Raw genomic sequence first — 22,883 nt, forward strand, 5'->3', positions numbered from 1 at the left:
TTAGAGTGACCTTTATGTTTGGCTACTTTTCCCTTCTGTAAGTATAAACACTGTGGTTGAGAGGGAAAACAGAAGAAAATTAGAATATTTTGGAACAGTGACATGAGGGAGGGAGCATTTCCCCATACTGAGCTCTAGGTTTCCATAACAAAAATCAGTACTGCTACTGATGGTCCTCTCCAAGCCAAGTAGTTTAAAGGTGCATTGACAGTGTGCTGCCCAGAGAAATGCACCATGCTGGACATTTTAATCTCAAGTTATAATTTTAAAGTGAATAAACCACACAATAATTTGAGATGTTTTTAGTAAGTGAGCAAAAATATTTAAAATGAAACAAATCTGTTGAAGATACTGATTCCTCTTTTTCCAAACCAATTCCCAGCTCAGAAAGGAGAAGTGTTGTTGAGAGCCAGTCAGGTGTATGCAAAGGAGGGAGCGCTCCAGCACCAGGTGCTGCACTCCACCTTTCTGGCTGGGAAATGCAAAGTTAATCCCGGAAATACCAGCAGATTTTTAAGAAACCTGGACAGAGCTAGCCACAGCCAATACCAAAACATCCCATTTTCGGGGCCTTTTCCAGGTTCAGGCAGAAGTTAGTTCTCAGTGCTCACCCAGATTCCACCATGTGCAATCAAACAACTCACCAAGGAAAAACACAAGGGTGAAACATTGCTCATGTTACTGAGAGGCTTCGCGCATAGCGTCCAAGGAAGCATCCCATGCGGGAGGCAGGAGATAGAATTGTGGTGCTCCTTGAAGAGAACAATGGCAGAATCAATTCCTGCATGGGGCGGCCGAGCCCAGCCCAGCCCCGCGGCTGCCCCGCTATCGCCGCATCTGCAGGCACAGCGCCCGGGGCGCTGCTCTGCCCCTCTGCAGGCGCCTATGCTTATGAGCTTTACAAGCGAAACCTCTCGGCCTCTTTAATTAACCTGTCTGACTTTCTTTTTATTATCTGTTGATACAAGAATCTGTCCAGCAGTTGCAAACATCTTTATGTACTCATATTTTAAGCAAATACTTCTTTTAATTCAATAAGGCACCCACGGTAGGAGAAAAACTCTCCCCAAAATTTAACATGACGCATCTCTGTCAATCTAACAATTGCAGGGTGTGTCCCTTTGGCAGAAAACAACGCTGAGCATGAGCTCAGCTCCTCCAGCCCACCACAAGCAGGCAGAGGACAGTGGCAAACACCTCCCCAGCCCTGCAGAGCTCCAGCCTGGCATTCCAAACCTGTACAGGACAGTGCGTTCACTTCCATGTGCCCCATGGATGGTTTCCCCAGCCCTGCAGAGCTCCAGCCTGCTGTTCCAAACCTGAACAGGACAGTGCTTTCACTTACGTTCATGCCCTCCAAAACTGGAAAGATAAGCTCTGTGAAATACAAAGTTGTGTTCGGTGTCAGGTACAAACAGGCGATGTGTGTAGTTGTGAATGCGAAATGTGTGGACCTCGACAATGGGAGAGCTGTGAATTCTAACAATAACTGAGGAGAATAAAGCATGGAAAAAGCCTTTGAACCTATCTTTTGTTTGCAAATTAACCCTAGTTGATTTAGGAGCATTGGAATTAAAGTGTTGAAGATGTTGCTTTTTGCTTGCATTTAATCCATAAAAAGCTGCTCTGCAATAATAACCTTTGGAAGTATAATTTTAGAATATTACTTGTATCCTTGAAACTATAGCTTTGGAATATATATAAAGGAAATATGCTTATCTCATGCCTTACTGAAGCAGAGAAAAACAGCTTGAGAAAGGAAGATGAACATCACCTCAAGGATTTATGGTTTCGACCAAAGGGAAACTGGACTGCCACCATCTGGGATCCTCCTTTTGAGATACATCCTGAGAAACTAAGATCACAATAGTGTATAGAATCATGATGTAATAATTTGGAATAAAAATTGCTGATGAGTAAAAAAATTGGAACTAGAAACTGCTGAAAAAGCTGATGGGTACCCCTATAAATACCTGTAACCATCAATTATCGGTGTGCAGTTGGAGGGAAAACTTCCCCCGCTGTACCCAGCGCTGTATTGCTCATACTTTACCATGTTAAATAATAAATTGATTGCTGCTTGAATATTGGCCTAGTCAAGCTTCTTATTCATAACAGGTCTATGATATGGCCAATTCTACAGGACTCCAGAAGGAGGTGGTCCAAGGAGAGGAAAAAGCAAGGGCATTCTACAACAAGCAGTTTTCTGCAGTGTACAAGATGGGTTAATTAATTCCCAAGCTGAGCAAAAAATAACTACAAATTCACTAGAAAATGTGTGTTTTCTCACAAAAGCTACTCTGACAAATCAAACACAGACAAAGATGGGCTAATTAATTTAGCCAAATGGGAAAATACACCCATTATGAGAAGCATTACAGTTGTTACAGGAGGACAGCAGCTACTGCTGCTCCTGCCTAGTACAGCAATTTATACTGCTCAAATTTTCACCAGAACTAAAGTATGCAAATATCTATGTACAAAAAGGAAACTCCAAATGTTCTGATGACCAGACCAGGGATCATTTTTTACTGACTTTCAACTCCCTACCTAGACTAAAGGCTCCAGGCAAAGAGCACCTGGGGCTTAGAGAGACTTTAACCTTCTTTTGGGGTGAGAAGAAGATAAATGACCCTTTGAATCATGTCACACTAGGCACAGGGCCAAGCAGAGGAGGCTGGACAAGAAAGCACTCCTCTCTTCAGAACTAGGAGTGAGGTAAACATAAGCTTATGTAAGTTTTAGGCACACTTAACCCATGGCACAGTATCATCTCAGATCCCTGGCAGTCTCACAAGAGGTGTGAACTAAGTGCCACATGAAATGGGAACTTGATTTCTAATTGGATCATGTAAATTGTACAAGGCATTAAACAGCAAATGATACTCGCATGAAGGGAGAGAATTGCTGAGCCAGTGAAATACAGGAGCTCAGTATCTGCAAGAGCTGGAAGCAGAAGCCACTGCCAATAATGCATCACTCCCCATTTCATGCTGTTAACAACATTACAGTGAGAACAGCAAAGACTTTAGGACTTCTGGAACATCAGAGTAGAGTGCAGATGACAGCACGTGCAAACAGTGACAGGACCTTTGCTGTCGTTGGTTGTGAGTGCAGAGGTGGCAGGAGGTGCAAGCCCAGGGCTCTGGGTGGTGCCTGCAGTGTCTCTGACCAGCACCACCCAGAGCCAGTGAACAGCAGGGCTGGCATCCAGGAACACGACCCTGCTTCTCCGGCAGCCAGTCTAAATTCCAGCTTGTGGTCCCTTCAGTATGAAGGAACACTCTGAGAAACCCTATGTCACAGTGTATCTGTCTTTGTAAAGACTTAATGCCACTTTTCCATCCCTTTGTTTGAGAATGATCAACTTCTTCTAAAGTACATAAATAATGAGTCACGCACTTGGTTTTATTAAGCATTTTGTCCCAGGATTCAGGGGCAAGAAACAGCACAGTATTTCAAAGAACACAAACAGTACACAATAATTACACGGCTGATACCCTATAAGTATGCTGACTATTCTATTTGCATTGTTCAGAAGTGAAGAGGTTAGACTTATTTACATCCAAGCAGCTTTAATTAAGCTTTGAGATAAATGCTCTTAAAATGAAAGCTGGGATGATTATACCTCTCTCCTCACTGATTTTAGCCTAGATGGCTACATATGCAGCATGACAAAGGGCCTAAAGGCTGGAATCACACAAACAGGAGAGCCACGGGTCCTGCACCACTCACCATCACACAGGAAAGAAAACAAAAACCACGGTGAAGTCTGAAGTTGACTGCTTAGGTGTGGGAGCAGTGGGAGCTGCTGACCCCTGCCAGTCCCCTGTGAGATGAAGGGCTCCAGCTGCACTCACTGGCAGCAGCCAGAACATGGGCTACACCTGCCCCCAGCCGTGCTGGGCAGCCCCCAGGGCTCTCTGGGGGGAACTGTGCCCTTGTGAGAGCTTCCTTCAGGCGTCAGAGGTTCACTATGAGCTGCAGCCAGAGCGTGTGAGGAGCATCACCCATGGCAGACCCTGCAATGGCATGGGCAGAGCAGCTCTGTGCTCCTGAGGGGCAGCACACAGGCACCAGGAGAGTGCTGGGAGAACATGAGAGAGCTGTCCCAACTGGCATGGCACTGGACTCTGACTTCCCTGCATATCCCTTTGCTCCTGTCAGCATGCCTGCTTCATCCTGCCCTGGCACTGCAAAGGAAAAGGGAAGCAAACACAAATTTAATGGCATTTTTCAGGAGAGTGTAAGCAGCAGCAGCCTGTGCACGCAGACGAGCCCAGAGCAGTGGTGGTAGCTCAGGGGCTCTCTGCAGTGCACTGAGCCTCATGTGCAGAGGGAAGCAGCACAGCACCCGTGAGTCACTGCCCTGAATCACTCCCTCGTGTTCCCAGCACAAGGTGCAGGCAGCTGGGAACAGCCTGGAACTGCAGCCAGCCTGCCAGCCTGCATTCTGCACAACCTGCCAGCCCCAATGCCTCCAGCAAGCCACACTGTGCTCAGCACAGGCAGCTCACAGCGTGAAGCACAAGGAGAAGGTCCATCTCCAGACCTCCTAAAAGGCTTTCTGCGTCACCTTTCCAGCCAGTGCCTTTACTCATCCAACAGGCAGAGAGGTCTGCACAGTACAGACTCACCTTTTTGCGCATAACTTAGTTATTCTCGGAGGACAGAGCACTCCCCTCCCCTGCTAATGTTTATTGCAAAAAGGAGAAAAATCCCTGATCTTCAAAAAGGAAGAAGACAGTTTCTGTACCATTAGTTATGTGCATATCCCTTAGATATCAGTCCTCAAGGAAAAGACAAACCACAAAAGGAGAAAACTACTGCTTGCTTGATCTCAGGAGTTATCAGCTGTAATTGCAAATTACAGCTCACAGATAAATACAAGAAAGGTGAATACTTTTCCCTTTCATTGTGAATAAAAAAACCAGAAAAACATTCTAAAATGTATCAAGTCTGACTGTAATAACATTCTTGTCATATGCAGTTATTTTGCACACTACAAAAACTTATCTCCTGGGAATGGAAAGGAAAAAAAAGAACATGCTGCATCTCAACTTCCCCCAATACTAGATAGAGAATTGCAATGTATCTACTCAGGAGAGACACAAAGATTCGCCAATTCTGATTTTGTACATATAGTTTAGAATAAAATATACCAATTTAGAACTCTGTTGTGTAGTCAAGACAAAATACCAACAATCCTGATGGTAATTACTCACAATAGTGATCATTTTTACACTTTACTGTAGGCAAGAGAAGCAAGAAAAAAGATTTAAAATCGCTTAAGGTTAAAATCGAGTGCTACAACATCCTAGAAAAAACCCCCCAAACATGCTAGGTTCTCTAGAATGGGGAATGAGTAAAGAAATCAGTCTTTTTCACACACAGTGGGGAAGTACTTGACATGAAGAGGACTCAGTTCTTCACTAAGGTCTCTAGACACTACTCCCCAAAGTAATAAATGTGAAAACAAACATTCAGCTCCCCACTGCAGAGCTGCAGGCCCTTCCCCTGCCCCGAGTGAACCAGCTGCCACCTCCCCCAGCTCACTGAATAAAGCACAGGGACACTGCACATCTGCCAGAGCCCACACCCCAACACCAGCCCAGACCCTCCTCTGCAGCCTCTGCCCCTCAGGGAGCCATTCTGTTTGGTTTCACAAAAAAGGGGCACAGAAGTCCTTGAGTTGTGTCTGTAGACTGTTTGAGTTTTGCCCCAGTTATTCAGAATTATTTCTAAGACTGCATTACGAGCCATTAGGAAGCCGCTCACCATTTTAGCTAGGCAAGAGCGGTGTGTAAGTTTAAAGAGTCTGATCTAGTGAGATGTTCAGCACCCACAGTTTCTGCTGACCTAAACAGGACAGAATCTCCTTACTTGAAACGAGTGTCCCCAACTGAGACTTGTACAGAGCATGCAACTGCCTTTGATTTTCACAGAGCGAGACATAAAGACAGATTTCCTCTTTTACTTTTAAATCTCGAGAGTCTTTCAAAGAGCCTGAAAAGTACATTTCAGCAATAAACCTCAAACCAATCTTATCCTCTGCATGTAATGCAACCAAGGTCTTAGATACAAGCAAGTCATTCAGATCAGTCAAATGAAATTAAAGCAGAAAAAACAGCCTGTCAGCTAGCAATTCCAAAGGCCAGATTCTGTTAATATTTAGTCAACACAAGTTCTGTACCAGACTAGTTGTTAAATTGGATTTAACTTTCAATAGTGCCACAGTAAAGGTAAATTTAAGCATGCTTCAATTTGCAAAGCTACCTTTTTTTTAAAAACCTATGGCAAGATATTTTTCCATAGACATTTATTTACTGGTGAAAAGCACTGAGTAATTACCAACGTGCTGGGACGCTGGTGCCAGATACATGACAAAAACCACGTCAGAAGGTCAGGCTTGACAGACTGGGAAAAGCTCACCCAGACGGAGCAGCGGTGCGTGCATCCCTGCCTGCCCAGAGCAGCCTGGCTCTGCTCGCTGCAGGAAAAGCACCTGGGGCAGGGGGACAGCCAGGAGTGCTGCTGCTGCCCTGCAGTGCTGCTGCTGCCCTGCAGTGCTGCCTGCTGCATGGCTGCTGCCAGGAGTGCTGCCTGCTGCCCTGCAGTGCTGCTGCTGCATGGCTGCTGCCAGGAGTGCTGCTGCTGCCCTGCAGTGCTGCCTGCTGCATGGCTGCTGCCAGGAGTGCTGCCTGCTGCCCTGCAGTGCTGCCTGCTGCATGGCTGCTGCCAGGAGTGCTGCCTGCTGCCCTGCAGTGCTGCCTGCTGCATGGCTGCTGCCAGGAGTGCTGCCTGCTGCCCTGCAGTGCTGCCTGCTGCACGGCTGCAGCCAGGGCAATGCTGCCTCCTGCACGGCTGCAGCTCGGGCTCTCCGCAAAAATGCGGCAGATTCCAAAAATCCTGACACAGTGGAGTCGTCTTCCTTAAAACAAGTGGTTTTTACTGACTGAATTTTCATTCAGTCCTTAGAAAGGATGGTTATATTTCCAGTGATTCAAGCACAGATCCCCAAAGCGAAACAATTTTCCTTACAGCCTAGGAGCAACAGATTCTGCTCATCTGGTCCATCTTCCACAAAACAGCAACAGACTGAACTGTACATTGACACAGCAGTAGCCAGGATTAGTACCTCAAATGCCACCTTAACAGTAAATATATCTGGGTTTAAATAGATTAGAAAATTCACATCAGCCTTTCCACCAGTCCCTATTTAGGAACGTGCACAGCAATGATAACACAACTATGGCCAGGTTCCTGTCCATACCCTATAACTCATCAGGGGACTGAACCCTCCTGACCAGGCCTGATGATGGCACAGAACAAGCACCCGAGCTGTCAGCAGCACCGACTGACACAGCTCTGCACAGCGCAGGCACAGAACACGAGCAGTCCCACAGCCAGGAAAGGCTCTGCCCTGCTGCTGCGCTCCCTCTGCTCCGTGCTGGCTGACACAGGAGCCCCTGAGCCCAGCACAGGGCACCTGCCCAGCAGCACCCAGCACTGCTCTCCTTGAAGCCACCCCGATGCTCCTGCCAGGGAGGGCTCCCTCTGGAATCAGATCTGCACCGGTGCCCACGCGGGCAGAACGATCGGGTTTCTCTGCAAACTGCACTGGTGAGCACGTAACGTTGCCGTGTCCCTCAGCAGTGTCAGCTGCTTAGCCTGTGCTACCAACTAAAAATGCAAGGCTTCCTGGATACTCTGCAGACTCACAGCAGCTGGTAAATAATTTCTAAAAGTCCATCAATCTAGAAAATACTTATTCAGTCATTAAGAACTTTGATGGTTCATGTCTGCCTGTTTTCTTAGAAATCAGGTGGAAAAAATCCTCCTTCTGCCCTGCCTGAAACGAGAAAGTTTCATTTCCTACCACGCAGCCTGTCCCAAAGACATGCCCAGGCTCTTCCTGGACCGGTCTGCTCCCAGCACTGCAGGTGTGTGAGTGCAGCTCTCCCTGTGTGACAGCTGCCTCGTCTCTACCCACCCAAACCTGGATGCAGGCTCAGGAATTTTCACAGTTAAAGAGAACATGCTTGCCGGAACATTGTGTTGCAAGAAAAATAAAACAACTCACAAATTAACTTCACATGGTATCAGTTTGGGCTATCTAAACAGCAATAGGAAAGGCATTAATACTCCCCCTTTATACCCAAAAAAAGAAAATTAAACCAAATATGAAAATCCCATATTGTCTTTAAGACCATAATTTTTTGCACTTTAACTTCAGAACTGTAGAAGATTAGAAGACGCCACCACAGGATAGAGAACAAACAAGATACCAAATTCACCTCCAGATTTTGCATTTTTCCCTTTTACTTTCGAGCTTAAACAAACTCCGTTCCCTATTCTATTGGTCTACTTCTCTCAAATCATAATATTGGCCTGTGGATCTATTATTTCATAGCAGTCAGAGGCCCTTTTAAGACAAATGACAACACATTTCCTCCAGCTGAACCCTGTCCAGCAAATTAGAGAAAGGATAAGAAACCAAGGAAGTTTTTCAATGCATTAGAGAACTAAATATTATGAAACATGAATTAAATGTACTATAGAAGTAGTCTGTAAAAAGTACAAAGACCTACTCATTTCCATAATAAAGCCACTAGGAATTACACTTTAAAATCCAAAAGCTGGGCTCTGCCAAGATTTTACATCAGTGTGGAAATTGGTTTAAATGAAACTCCCAAGAGAATAAAAAATACATTTCAAAGTTGAATTGCTGTAAATCATCCGCCTGTTCTTTTACAACACACCTTAAATCTCTGTCCAGAAGCCCACAACATAATCACACCCCCCAATATTTTTTGCATGTGTATTTCTCTCCCTCTTTTAAGAAAATTGTTTATTTAATTTCATGGTTCTAAAAGGCTTATAAGGGATAGGCTGAAAAACTGTTATCAGAATATGTACAATTCTAAAGGACTGCTAAAATATCCATGTAGTTTGCACTTAAAAAAAAAATGCACTTCCTTTTGTTACAGATACAAGTATCTGAATCAACCCAATTACATTTTCTTGCCAAATACATTCAGCATGGCTAATGATTAATGAATACAGTGCTTTTCTTTTTATTCACACAGGCTTCTCTCCAAGAAGAAAAGGAAGCCGCGTAATTGAAAATTACCGTCCTTAAACACTATGCTGCTACTGGTGTGCATTACCTAGTGCCTTGCAAAGTGGAAAAAAAAGGCAACAGTCTCCAACTGAAGCAAGACTCGATAGTCTTTTTCCAAGTAACTAAATTATTAAAGAGAAATTTTGCCTAAAATTCATCTTAAACAGCACACATTTAGTATTTTAGTGGGGGCATTAAATTCGTATGTTTTTAGATTATTGTGAAAAAATACTGTATGAAAGTAAGATGGTTATTTTTTTCCTATATTTCAAAAATCCCCAAACCTATGACTTTAAAAACACTGCAATGCAAAGCTCTACTGTGGACGTAATTTTATTAAAAAACAGGGCAGACTACAAACGTACCTCTAAACTTTTGGTATCTCATCAAAAACTTCGTTTGACTGTCCTCAGTCTGCCACTGCCCCTCAACAAGGACTCGAATCCGCAAGAAGAGAAAACTCCAGGTTAAGAAAAAAGAAGTCACTAAGTAACTCGGCTTTTTCCTTTTATTCCAAAGCTTTTGAAAGATGAGCAGCTGCCTGAAGACGGCATTTTGGCCCCGTGAGCCGCCCAGAGGATGCCGCACGTCCTTTGCTCTTGGCTAGAGTCAGGTTTTGGGGAGCCCGAGCGCAGCCGGCGCGGGCCCCGAGCGGCTCAGCCGCAGCCCCGCCAGCGCAGCGCCGGCCCGCGCCCCTGCGCTCTAACCGGAGCGCCGCTCCCGCCGCCACCGAGCCGGGAACGAGGCGGGAACGCGGCGGGAACGAGCCGCCCGCGGCGCCGAGAGCCGCCCCGAGCCGCCCGGGCCCCGCACGGCCAGCGCCGGCCCGCAACGAGCGGCGCCGGACCCCGAGCGGCGGCGGAGGCCGCGGAGCGCCGCGACTCCGGCGGGCGCCGCTCGCTGCCCGGGCCGGGTTCCGTGCCTACCTTTCATCGCGGCGAGCACAACGCACATCATTTGTCAGCGGCGAACGGCGGGGAGCGGAGCGGAGCGCGGCGGGCAGGAGGCGGGGAGGGGAGGCGGGACGGGCCCTCGGCGTGAAGCGCCGCCGCCGCCTCAGCAGCAGCCGCCGCCTGCCAGCGGAGAGCCGCGCCGCGCCGCCATCCCCCGGCCCATATGAGGCTCCATGTGACCCGCTGACACCGCGCCAGCCCCGGCCCCCCGCCTTGTTTACACCGCTCGCCCCGTCCCCTCCCCTGCCGCCGCCGCCGAGGGGCGGTCACGGGGCGCGCCCGGCGCGCAGCACCGCCCCCGCCGCCCCGGGGCTGCTCCGCTACGCTCCGCTCCGCCCGGCCCCGCTCGGCACGGCTCGGCACGGCAGGTGCTGCCCGGCACGGCCCGGCCCGGCCCCGCACGGCAGGTGCTGCCCGGCCCCGGCCCCGGCCCCGCACGGCAGGTGCTGCTCCGCCCGGCCCGGCCCGGCCCGGCCCCGCACGGCAGGTGCTGCTCTGCCCGGCCCGGCCCGGCCCGGCCCCGCACGGCAGGTGCTGCTCCGCCCGGCCCCGCTCGGCTCGGCACGGCACGGCAGGTGCTGCTCCGCCCGGCCCGGCCCCGCACGGCAGGTGCTGCCCGGCCCCGCACGGCCCGGCCCGGCCGGCGCTGCCCGGTCCCCGGCGGCAGAAGCGCTCCCGCAGCGCCCCAGAGCAGCTCCCGCCCCTCGGGTCCCGCAGCTCCAGCCCGCGTTTGTTCCCCGCAGCCCCCCGATGTTGTTTTAAGTAAAGAATAACCGCGTTGCCGCTACATCTTGGCACAACGCTCCGCAGTTAATAGTCGCTGACTCGATCAAGCAGAGCAGCATTTACATTTTAAATCTGTCTGGTGATGGGTTCATGCTTTCTTAGGATTTACTTGGAACGTCTGAAGCATGATACCACTGCTGGAGTTTTCATCCATTCTATAGCATCAGATGTCACTGTACTGTCAGTTTGTGAGATGAAGTTTTACATTCATGGATATACACACAGCCACACTACGGGAGGGATGGCGCATGACTGAGCACGCACACAGACACAAAAATAATCCAACCTATTAAAAAACCACACTTTGCTGAAAATTGCATTAACAAAGCCAGTCTTTTTTTTCCAATTTCTGTATTAGCCACTGGAATAAACTCTCATGAAATACAAAACCGCACAAAAATTAAAATTAATGCATTACAAGCTGTTTAAGAGGGGGCAGGATATACTATACTACTTAATCTAATTGAATCAGAAGTACAAGTATTAAAAAAAAATAAGGGAAAACAGTTACAAACAAAAGCCAGAGGAACCATCTTAATATTTGAAATGAAGCCTATATTTAGAAAGCCTTTATGAGATGAGGACACTGAAACAATCTAGTATTAAATGGCCCTTAATTGCTAATTCTTACCTATTTCTTTAATGAGTTCTTAATACAGTATGATATTATTTAAATGTGATTTGATCCAAGTGTACTTACCATTTATCAGTCTAGTCATTCAAGCCCCATTAATGCAAAATACTGTTTTAAATTTTCCTTCTTTCAAAAAACATTAAAACACTAAAAATTCCAAGAGCTAATCTGCTGCAGTAGTGTAAATTTAGCAGGTATCCTTGTCATAAAATTTTTCATCTATATTTGCTCTCCTTACATTAAGCCATTCCTACCAATAGCACATGTACAGTGAGATACTGCTCAGAAAATGTACAGTGGCAGAGCTGGTCCCAGACGGGTTTGTGCTCGAGGAGTTTTACCTGCAGCACAAGCTGTAAAGTTGCAATGTAGTGAGCAGAAAGCTTGCAGGGCATTCTGGACAGAATCAAATCCCACCAACAGTGCTGCTCAGAGCACCTCAGGGCCTGCAGGACGCTGCTTCTACACACGGGCCAACTGTGGGATTTAGATGCAGCCAGAAAGCTTGGAGCATGCACAAGAGAGAATGATGTCTTAATGCATTGTAATGTGGAGTTAGATCTTTGTAAACATTTTGCTCTGACACAGCAAGTAATGTCAGACCAATGGCCTGAAAAATGTCACAGTCCATTAGCACTAGTTGTCTTGTCAGACATTTAACCTTAAGGTACACAGCATTACATTATTACTGATCTGGATTTGTTTCCAGTCCAGCTGAAATGCAACTGGTAATCTGGAATGACATCTGATGTGCTAAACGGCTTCAATAATAAGCAGACAACACAGATTTGCCTTCTTACAAAGGCTACTTCATAAAATCACAGAAGATTTGTCTTCAGACATTTTAAGTGAGAAGAGCATACCTAAAATAGTTTATTATTTGTTATCAATATCCCATCTAAAGCAATCTGCTGACTTTGGAATATGTAAACACATCCATTTGCACTTGGGTTTTCTGTCTCACATTGACCTCATCATGAAAACTCCATCCCAAATCCATTTCCTTCCCCATTTACCACACGACTGCAATAGTGACAGTCTCTCTGGAGTTCAGACACGGTATCAGTGACAACACAATGTGCCAGTCAAACAACACTGAGCTGAGTATTACAGTACACTTGACAGGCAATTGCTCTCACTGTTTGTGCAGCAGGGTTTCATTTGACTGATAGGAATGCTTCCCAGCTTCCAGAAGCTTGTCTATCCTGCCTGCTCCTTCAGCTTTTGATAGATACCCATGAAACACTGCAAGCCTGCAAACACTTCACAGGAGTGAGAAACTACACTTCAGGGTACACTCAATTCTTGCCTTGATTTCTGCATTCAAAGACCCCCTGAACATGTCAGATGTATTTATTAATGGTTCAGAGTGAGCAGTGGCCTGCAGACCGACCCTGACCACAGCACGTGCTCACCCTTTGAGCCACTGTGGCACAGCCTAAGCACACCCAAACATGCAAGAGCTACAAACCTCACATTGCTGCTTTAGGGATGGGAACAGACTGGGGAACCTTATCAAGTATTGCTCTGTGTTGTGCTGACATAAAAGGTGTTCAGCTTGTCAGCCTAACCACAAGCCTCTGCAGCAATCTGAGGGAAACAACTGTTTCTAGAAATCTTTTCAACCCTGCTGCAAAACAGAGAAGTGTTAAATTGCCAACAGAGAAAGGGGAAACACCTATGACAGCTATTGGCACTGGTAATGCAAGAGACTGTGTTAATTGAGTATTCTAAGCACAGGACACAAAACACTGAGAAGCTTCCTCCACCTCTTTTTAAACCTACTGAGCAAAGTAATAAATTCAGCTTCTAAGATGAACCAACTACTTCTAACTATTTGTTCAAGGACATCCCCAAACTGAAGTAGTTTAACTGCAACTAATTAAACAAAGATGTTTATGTTGTTCTGACTTGAAATGTCAGTGGGGAGCATTTCTGCAGACTGTTGGGTCAAGTTTTGCATTCTTGCCTAAGCTGCATGGTTAGGCTTAATTTAGGAATAATTTTGAGACCTCCTTATCACTAAAATTTAAGATTTAAATAATAAATAGGGGGCACAACCACCACCCTTCTTGCCTACCTAGCATAGAGGAAAAAAGCATTCTTAAAAAAGAAAATGTGTCATGTAATCACCCCCTGTCTGAAGAAGGTTTAGCCACACAGGCTTGTTATGAAGCTGAAGCTGTCAAACCACTCTGAGGTACAGCATTTCCCCACTGCTCCATCACTGCCACAAACACAACTGCATGCAAAAACCTTTGCAGGGCAAGGGCTGCATGCTGCATTCTCCCATGGAGATGAAAACCTACTTACTGGGAAGGAAATGTGATAACAGAGCGCTTCAATAAATCATCCAGAGCCTCCACATTTTCAGCTTTAGCAAACACAGCTTCTTCTCCTCTTTTAAAATGACCTACAGCTAGTTTTACATATATGTTTTCACTTATAAAATGGGCTTGGACTGGCAGTATAAATCCACATAATTCTGCATATTTTTAAATGTTTTTCTGAAGTCTTCATAGGCTTGCAATGAAATAAGTTCTTTAAAATGTTTAGGAAATCCTATATTGATTAAAGTAGGCGGCAGTAAGGACTTCAAACATCTATAGAAAATGTTGAAAATTTCTTTTCAACATTTAAAGAGCTCCTCTGAGGAGTTAAACTCTGCCCAGAGATGGTGACAACAGCTGCTGGTAAATGGGAAGAAGCAGGTGATACTGAAAGCAAAGCCTTTCTCCAATTGCAGCCCAATCACATGTCCTACTGTCAGGGGAAGCATTCAGCTCCCAGCTCATGTTAGTGTGGCAGGTCTAGATGTGACCAGAGTTTAAAACCAAGCATCACAACACTCTGCTTTTGCCCTTTTGGCTTCTTACTCAACAACAGCCATGCATATGTGAAACCATGGAGGTGCAGTGATCACAACATCCTTGTTTACCAAATACACCCAAAACCAAGTGTAGGGAAACTAAACTGCAGCTCTAGATAATCTTTAAAACACAGTTTACAATTCTGTCCACCCTGTTGGCAATCAATTTTTAAGTGGCTTCTAACTGATCCATGCAACACCCCCAAAAAGAAAATGATTGCTCCCTAACACATACCCCCCTCTAGATTTAGTGGGATTTTAGTGTTCATTTATTTCTAGCCCTCCAAGTAGCACACTGTTGAAGATGAACATAACTGAGGTTGTCCTCATTAAGTTGCCTCTTTTTCATCTATTTAAAAGTGCTACTATGCTGACCCTGCAGTGATTCCATTTTGCTTCAGACACAATCCCTGCCTCAGTTCCTGCTGAGGAGGTGTGCTTCTGTGCCTTGTGGGCCTACAGCTATATGTCTTAATCAAGCCATTTTAGAGACTACCCCACAACTCCCAATTAAGTCCTTTGCTATCCCCAACTGTTGAACTGCTTGCTGTGCTTTGCCAAACAGCTGCTGCAGTTCTGCACCTGGTGAAATGAAGTATGAGTTGACAAAATGTTTTGGGGCTCATCTGGATGAAAGGTAAGTCCAAAGTCATTATTATCAGCTAGGCATGCTGTTAGTAGCAAAAGATTTTAAAGATCTAGTCAACTGAATTTTCACTTTTGACAAGCTTCCTCTCACCTTGCAAGGCTATCACATTTGCTGCTTTTCAGAATCTAAGGTATCAGCAGTACATTTAGAAATAAAGTGATTAGAAAGATGAGATTATCACCAATTCATCATCTGCCACCAATTGCAAGTGGGGCCATGGAAAGATTACAAAATTATCAAGAAATAGATCAAACTGGAGTTGGTAGCCTCCTCTTTTGTACACCTAAAAGGGCATTATGAAGTGACTGGTATTGGATTACTGCTCATGCTGCCACTGCAGAGTCCCTGTTTGATCTCAGAAAGATTCTCATTCACAGTTTTGAAAGATCAAATCTTCCTGCAACATCCTGACATTAATGATGCCAAAAAGCAGGAATTGTTTGAAAGCTGTTAGAGCTCTCTTCTTCATGCATAATCTTACCAGGGTATTTGGCCAGAGTTGCTTGCCAAAACTGCAGCCTTGTATTGTTCTGTACATCCCTTTAGGTGGGGAAAAGTCAATAGACAGTGTATAAACCAACTGCTGATTGGCAGCAGCACAAAGAACAGCAAGATACTAATTATCCTCAAAGAAGTAATTACTAGACCCTTGTTTAAGGATCCTTGCCATATAGTAATTTTTCAGAATAGACAGGCTCTCCAAAGAACCACCTTTTCCTGTAAATCAACCAAGAGAGAATTGTGCTGGTCGTGGTGGAACATCTTCAGTGTGGTTTAGAATCTTCCCAAATCCTTTTGTTCCTCATCACCTTGGTGTAGGCTTCTGTAGCACAGAGACAGAGTGGGCAAAGCTGCTCAGTTGAGCATCTTAGCATCGTAAGCCTAACCATTTTTAACTTGTAATTTAACTCATCATTTAATTCCAGATGAGAGCAGGTGCCTGGATGCAGAGATGCTGTCAGCTGGACGGGTGCTGAGGCCTTCTGGAGGCCTGCTGAGAGCAGACAGAACCTCTAAGTGCTTTGGTCCCTTTCTGAAAAATACCTTGACAGTATTAGCAAAGTTCTCACTTCCCTAAAAAGGCTTTGGACTCTAGAATTTTTGTTCAATTTTTGGGGTAACAACTGGGTTTCACAAGTTGTTAGGTCCATTTCCCAAACGATTGTGCATACAGCCATTCACAGAAGGATTGCAATGCCCACAGGGATGCCCCAGACCAGCCTGGAGCATTTGCTACCTCCTGTAAATTTATGACTACTGGCCTTAGATCATTAGCTGGTTATATACCATGGATAGGCAACAGTTTTTTTTTCCTTTTTTTAATTCCTGGGCTTCCCTTTCTGCCCTCTTTTGTATCATCAGGGCTAGCCAAAGCAGGAGAAATGGCAGTAGTGAGCAGAGCATGAGATGAAGTGAGACAGGTTTCCTGCTCAGAATCTTCCTCACAAGTGTGTCTGACCAGATGTAGCACCAAGAAGGAACCCTGGCGTTTCCTGGCCTTTTTCTGATGAATAGTTCAACAATCAAGATGATTTGAGCATATCCCAGTGGATCCTCTGCCACTCCATGTGCCATGGGCATTCACAGCACTTCAGCCTCTTCTGCTTATGGCAGTGCTCTCATCTGGTGAACAAACTGAATGCTTCAGCTATTCTTCAGAATGACCAGAGAAATGTTAATCTACAGCCAGCCAGAGTCGTGCTTGCTGCCCATAAACTCTGGCAATGCTGTGTAAGTCAAGTTGCCAGAGAACAATGGAAGCAGGCTCACATATGGGATGAGGATGTTCCACAGGAGGAGTTTGTGTTGCACCCGCTCCCAGACTGAGCAGAAGTAACCCGAGAGCAGCTGTCAATATGCCAACACTTCAACTGCTCCATGTCATGCCCAGGGACAGCCAAACCTCCCTCCTGAGCTTTATGAGACCAGCAAGCACATTTTGCCCATATTCAGCAGTGTCATTAAGAACGGGAGCATTAGTGGGACAGATAAGCTGGGTTGGGCACTCAGAGAGCTAATATGGAAATTATTTTTCTTTGATGGGAAGTAGAAGCATCTGCCCAGTCAAGCAAACCAAGCAATGATTCTGCATTATGAAATACTCTTTTTATAACTATTGATGTTTCAGTTGGTAGTGCCACATGTCAATAGTGGGTTTACTGCTTCCATTTAAAGTGCAGCTTTCAGGACAGGATTCATCTAAGTTGACATTGTCTGATCAGCAGCATATTTCCTGCTCCTGTGAGCATATGCATTATTTATACAGCTTTGCACTATAGATCTTGTACATTTTCTATGTCTCAATGCAAAACACAAGTTTAGAAGCCAACGTGCTTTCTAGGACAATTAAAATTCCATGTTGGGACTCTCTCCAGAATTAAATCTTCAGTTATATGGGTTTCTAAGCTTTGCTGACACCCTCTTTTCCAGCACAGTGCTTAACAGAATGGGGTAAATGCTGTGCTTTAGCATTTTCTCCAGTTCCTCCTCAGATTAACACTGAGCTCCAGAACAGAAACACTGCAAAGTCCAACATATTCTCTGCTTGTGTACTAGTAGATCATTGCTAATTTCTCTCATTTCTCACTTCTTCAAACTTTAGAGCCACTTCAGCAGCTTTCACTCCTGATTTCTTTCTCCACACCACCATTACCTTCTTGAAATTATCAAAGAAAATTCATTACTTCTGATTCCATTAGTAGAAAATAAATGGCAGCTGATTATGGCTTTTAAGGCTTCAACTTTAAAGAAAACACAAACTTTAATGATCTATTTTCAAAAGTCAATACATCTTCAACTACTGCACTTCAAACAAACAAAACACTGCATACCTACTTAGAGTGGTAAATAAACGATGACACAGTTCCTGGGCATGAAATCCATACAGATAATTCCTTTGCATAATTCTGATTATTAGACATGATAACGTGACACTGTTGAAGGATACGAGACTTTAATAGAAGCAAAATAATAGGATGATTCACTTACAAAGGAAGGTAATTATTTGAGAGCACTGTTTTGCTAATAATCACCAAGTTCAGAGAACACCTGCACAGAACCAGCTTTCACTTTGGAAAGGGGAGTGCAGAATTCTAAGCTGATAAATTTGATTACAAAGCAGAGCACATAGAGCAGAACACCTATAGAGAATCATCTATTGCTTCATCTAAAATTGGGTTTTATAATCTACATTTGTATTAATTTAACTCATGACAGTATTTTTTTTATCCTATTTAGAAAGCAAAACAGGGGAAGGATTTAGAAACCATCCCATTTTCTGTTTTTGTAATTTGATCTGAGCTACCAGCACTTGCTTGATAAGAATCATTTTTAACTCATAATTTAAACCTTATTACCATACACCCATCTTACAGAAAAGGAAGTGCCAAGCATTTTTCACATGGGCACATCATTCCTGATTATTTCAATTCCATTTTAAAGGATCTTTGACAGGGCTACTGAAAGGCTTGTCAAAGAAAGGGAAACATTATGATATTCTTTCCCCATATCCCTTTCCAGAGCATGAAATATGAGGGACATTTCTAGTAGAATCAAGGCTAATTTAAGAGCTGTTAATCTTGACTTTAAGGCTGCTGTACTGGGGAGGTACCTCTAGCAAGGGCAGCTGTTCTTCAGCACACTTCTCTGGTCAGGTTCTAGGACATGCACCCCTGTTCCCAAAACACAGACTTCACCCCAAAGCCCATGTGTTGCAAGCATGTACTCTACAAGCTACAATTAGCAGAGACACTTGAATTTCAGTACTGGATTGTTTGGGTTCTTAGGTGTCCAATAATTCAACAGTGCTTTTAATTATTCCATCCATTTTTAGCTAAAGGACAAAACATTTGGGTTTTTTAAAACTGACTTCTGAAAGTCATTAGAAAAGTCTTTACTGACTTTTTTGGGGTCTGTTTCTACAAACCAGTGCTTTTGCTATTTTAAGAGTCATTTATCTGCTCTGTAGCATCTTTCACTTTGGAAAGGGGAGTGCAGTATTCTAAGCTGATAAATTTGATCACAAAGCAGAGCACATAGAGCAGAACTACTGAAACTGATCTGCATTTTCAGTTCAAGTCCTTCATCAGAGCTCCTATACTTGACATTTGTTCAACCAGCTGCTCCAAGTACACAATCCACAGTGAGCTGCAGGTAAGGCACAGCCTGCTGCACCCACCTGAGCTGTCCTGCCAAAGCCCACGGGGCCGTCTCACCCTTCTGGGGTGAACAGCCTGCACCCAGCATGGCACAGCACTGTTCTTCTGCAGCCTGCACACAAAGGAACCTGCTGTTCTGAAATAACAGCTGAGGTAAAACTGAAACGTGTATGAGCCAGGGTATGAAAGAGTGAAAAATTAAATACCTGCCCAAATAAATGAAAAACTAAAGAACAAAACTACTCACAGAAGTAGGAAGAAAATCAATTTTCAAGAAAGTGAAAGACAAAAAAGGGTGTACCAGAGCAAGGGATGTTAATTTTCTGGTATTCCCCAGGATTCCAGCAGGCAGAAGCACCTCTGCAGCTGGCTGATCAGTGCCAGGCTGCCCAGTGCTGAGGGCAGGGCAGGGCAGGGCTGGCAGGAGCCTCTCAGCAGGGGCTAGAGGGGAATGTGCTCAGGGAATGCATGGCACTGTTCTGTAACAAATTAGACATGAATGGAAGCTGGATCACTTCTAACAGAAGAACACTTCAAAAGGAGGTGAAAAAGAACTGAAGTTCAGAGATATTGATGAGATCTGTACCAAAATGCAGAGGGAGGAAGCTTCTGAAGCACTGCTGAAAATAGTTAATATGATACAAAATGAATAGAAATTGATATCAGGAGGAGAAGTACCAATAAGAAATAGATAAGGTGAGGCAAACCACCTCAATGTGAAAAATTGAGAGGATTTATGCTATTGTTACTCAGAAATCATCTTCATTTTTCTTCACAACCTTCTGCTTAATAAATTTGAAAAATCACTGAGAAGAGGCATATGGTAAAAATCAAAGGATATTCTGATAGAAGCAATTACTTAGGGATTACATTTTCCTGTAGCATGTTTTTGAACAACATGAAACACCAGACAAGTCCTTCTGAGCCTCAGTTTGGAAGGAATGAGAAAATACAGTATTCCCTGTGACAGCTTCTTGACTCTCCTCAGGATCTGCGCTGCATCTGCTGCAATCCCACTCAGTTTGGAAGGGAAATAGGGACAAGTGGCAAATGGAAGCTGGAGCGAACACAACCTGAAAGCTCTGACTGCAAGGGCACTGCAAGGGCCCAGGAACGCTCAGCAAGGCCCAGCACACAAGAGACACGAGCAGCAAGGGCAGGCAGCTGCCCTCATGGCTGGCAATGTGTGGGTGCCTGTGCTGGGTCTGCCAACACCCCACAGAATGCTGTAACCCAACAGCAAGGCTCACCAACCCCTGCTGGCTGGGCCACTCCAGCCAGTGAAAGTGACTGGGTTTGATTCTGGAACTGGGAATTTGTTCTCCAACACAAGGAAGGAAAACGGGGGTAATGCTGGATCCTCAGTAGCTTTGCTTGGAGGGCTTGGAGTCCCCTCTGAAAAGGAGAGAAATTAAACAATGCCCTATCCCTGGACACCCCTAAGGATCTCTGAGGCGAATGTTAGGAGAAGGGAAGAGTAACTGAGGACTCAGTGCCTAATTTTCCACAGCCCTTTGCTCAGGAGGCAGGATCAGCTGGCACCAGCCTCCAAGGGAGCCCATGGACCCTCCAACCCACAGGAGGCTTTCAGATGTGCATGGCACAGGGAAAATACACCATTCCAAAGCTCTGGACATTTTACTTCTTTCTCCCAATCTTATCTTTTTTGCTCCATCTGTATAAATGTTGGTCATGCCATACAGCATTTAAAGCTGTACAAAAGCATTTATTCCATGTTGGACTTTTCCATGCAGGGCTGGTACTCTGCAAGGAGCAATATTTGCAGTTTCATAAGGGGAAATAAGTGCATCATTTTCACCTTCACAGACTTTAGCCCTTCCTCTTTAGCTGTCTAGTGATCCCAAACTGAAAACATGCCAAGGCATTGCAATGTAAATGCTTCATTGGTTTTGTCAACCAAATAAGAAAACAAATGTATTCAGGCAATCATTATGTTTAAATTAAGCTTGCAAAACATTTAACAGTACTAAGAAGGAAAAAAAAAACCTACTGACTTTTTATATTATGAAATTGAAAGGAAAAAATTTTAAAGCCTACTTAAGATAAAAAAAACCCCACAAACAAAACAAAAACCCAAACAAACAAATAGGAAGACTGTTTCCCTGACATAAGAACTAATTCTCATATTTACCCCCAAAAATGCATGCAGGATCCGTGGTCTGTATGAAAGAGTTGGGGTTCACATGGGGATTACAGCCAGCATGGTAATCAGAGACAGGCCTGCCCTTTTCCTAAGTGAAAAAGGTGCTGTCTTTGTCAGGAGAAAATCAGAATATGTTTCATCCTGCTATACCAAAACCTATCATTTTAGAGGTGCATCACCAATGCTTTGTGAGCACTTATGATCACACAACCATATAATTACATATTGTCACAGATATTTCTCCTCTTTAAAGGCTCAGATACTTGTTTTCACTACTTGCACTGCTGATTCAAGTTATTTCCCACCCAGCCATTTAGCTGCTTGGCACATTTGTTCTCTCATGAAAATAAAAGAAAGCACCAGCTTGGCATTAGTTGGTCCTACCAATACTCTGGTAGTTTCTTGGTAATTTCTTTTTATGTGCCATGATACTGAGCAGGATACAATCACCCAAAATAATGAAATAATGTTCTGCCACATTTTGTATGCTTGTTGCTGGAGTTGTGAGATTACTGGTGTGATCCAAAATGCAGCAAGACATAAAAATGAACTTAAAAGACACTGGTAGCATGAGTAGCAGAATGCCTGTATGCTTCTCACTCTTCTAAGTCAGGTGAAAAGTCTCACTAGAAGTGGGCCTAATTATTCTCCCAGCTGATGAAGATAAAGTAACCAACAGGAAGGACTGGCAAAGGCAGCACTGTGAGAACTGCTGGAGTACAGGGGGTTTACAAGAGTGAGGATCAGGATACAGCAACACTGCAGTACCTTGGTGCTCACAGGGCTGTTACAAAAACCCAAGCCAAACACGACTAGGTCACATCTGAAAGCAGTATTTTGCCTTTTTAAAGGCTTTTTATTAGTTTACTTCTGGGTTATATTTTTCCCTTATCACTAGGACAAATCAATATTAGCATGAATATTGTGACTGCTTTCTGACAATGCTGAGTCTGTGGTTTCCCCACTGGCATTGGCAGTGCTGCAGGATGGGATCCCACACTGAGTGCACAGCTCTCCACGTGCATGTGAGCTCCAGCTGGGCCTTGCAGGGAAGTGATGCTCAAAAGGCACAGGCAGAAATGAGGGGCAGGACTGCCACCAACTCCCTGATTTCATCAGGGCTCTCACTGAGTTGCTGCATCTGAACAGGAATTGCTGGGAGGATCAGGGGAGCTCTCCACATCTCTGCTCTCAGTGTCAGGGTTTGTGTTCAGGCTCAGCAGGGCTCCCTGAACAGCTGTGGTGCACCATCCTCCCCTCTCTAATTCCCATAACAAACGTGGGGGTGTCTTGGCAAAACACAATTAAAACAGGCAACACAGAATACAAAAGCTTCCCATCACACCACTCTAGGAAGTTTGGAAAGCAATAATTTTTGGAACAGTAAATACCAACCAGTCCTTTCTCCTGGTTTCTGCATGGCTAAATGTGGATCCCCATTTGCTGTCTCAGCATATTTTGTTCAAATGTAAGTATGATAAAATAGTTTGAGGACTAAGACTTAAGCTCAGAAACTTAGCAATGGAGCATATAATGTGTTTCATGAG

The 22,883-nt window shown here is 44.8% G+C and overlaps 1 protein-coding gene across 5 annotated transcripts in view; it reads right to left on the reverse strand.

The window, feature by feature from the left end:
* RORA (RAR related orphan receptor A) overlaps positions 1-22,883 on the reverse strand; it is a 359,385-nt gene that overhangs the window by 61,226 nt on the left and 275,276 nt on the right. The window contains exon 1 of one of the 5 annotated variants that reach the window (XM_063169265.1): positions 10,051-10,138. The exons of 3 other annotated variants lie outside the window; for them this stretch is intronic. In XM_063169265.1, the coding sequence (XP_063025335.1) occupies positions 10,051-10,081 (31 nt within the window). In that variant the 5' untranslated portion in view covers positions 10,082-10,138. Of the gene's footprint in view, positions 1-9,489; positions 9,553-10,050; positions 10,139-22,883 lie in introns of those variants that run through there. One more of the 5 variants, XM_063169266.1, reaches the window with a different exon arrangement.

This window comes from Melospiza melodia, chromosome 15, assembly GCF_035770615.1.
Source record: "Melospiza melodia melodia isolate bMelMel2 chromosome 15, bMelMel2.pri, whole genome shotgun sequence".
Classification (NCBI taxonomy): domain Eukaryota; kingdom Metazoa; phylum Chordata; class Aves; order Passeriformes; family Passerellidae; genus Melospiza; species Melospiza melodia.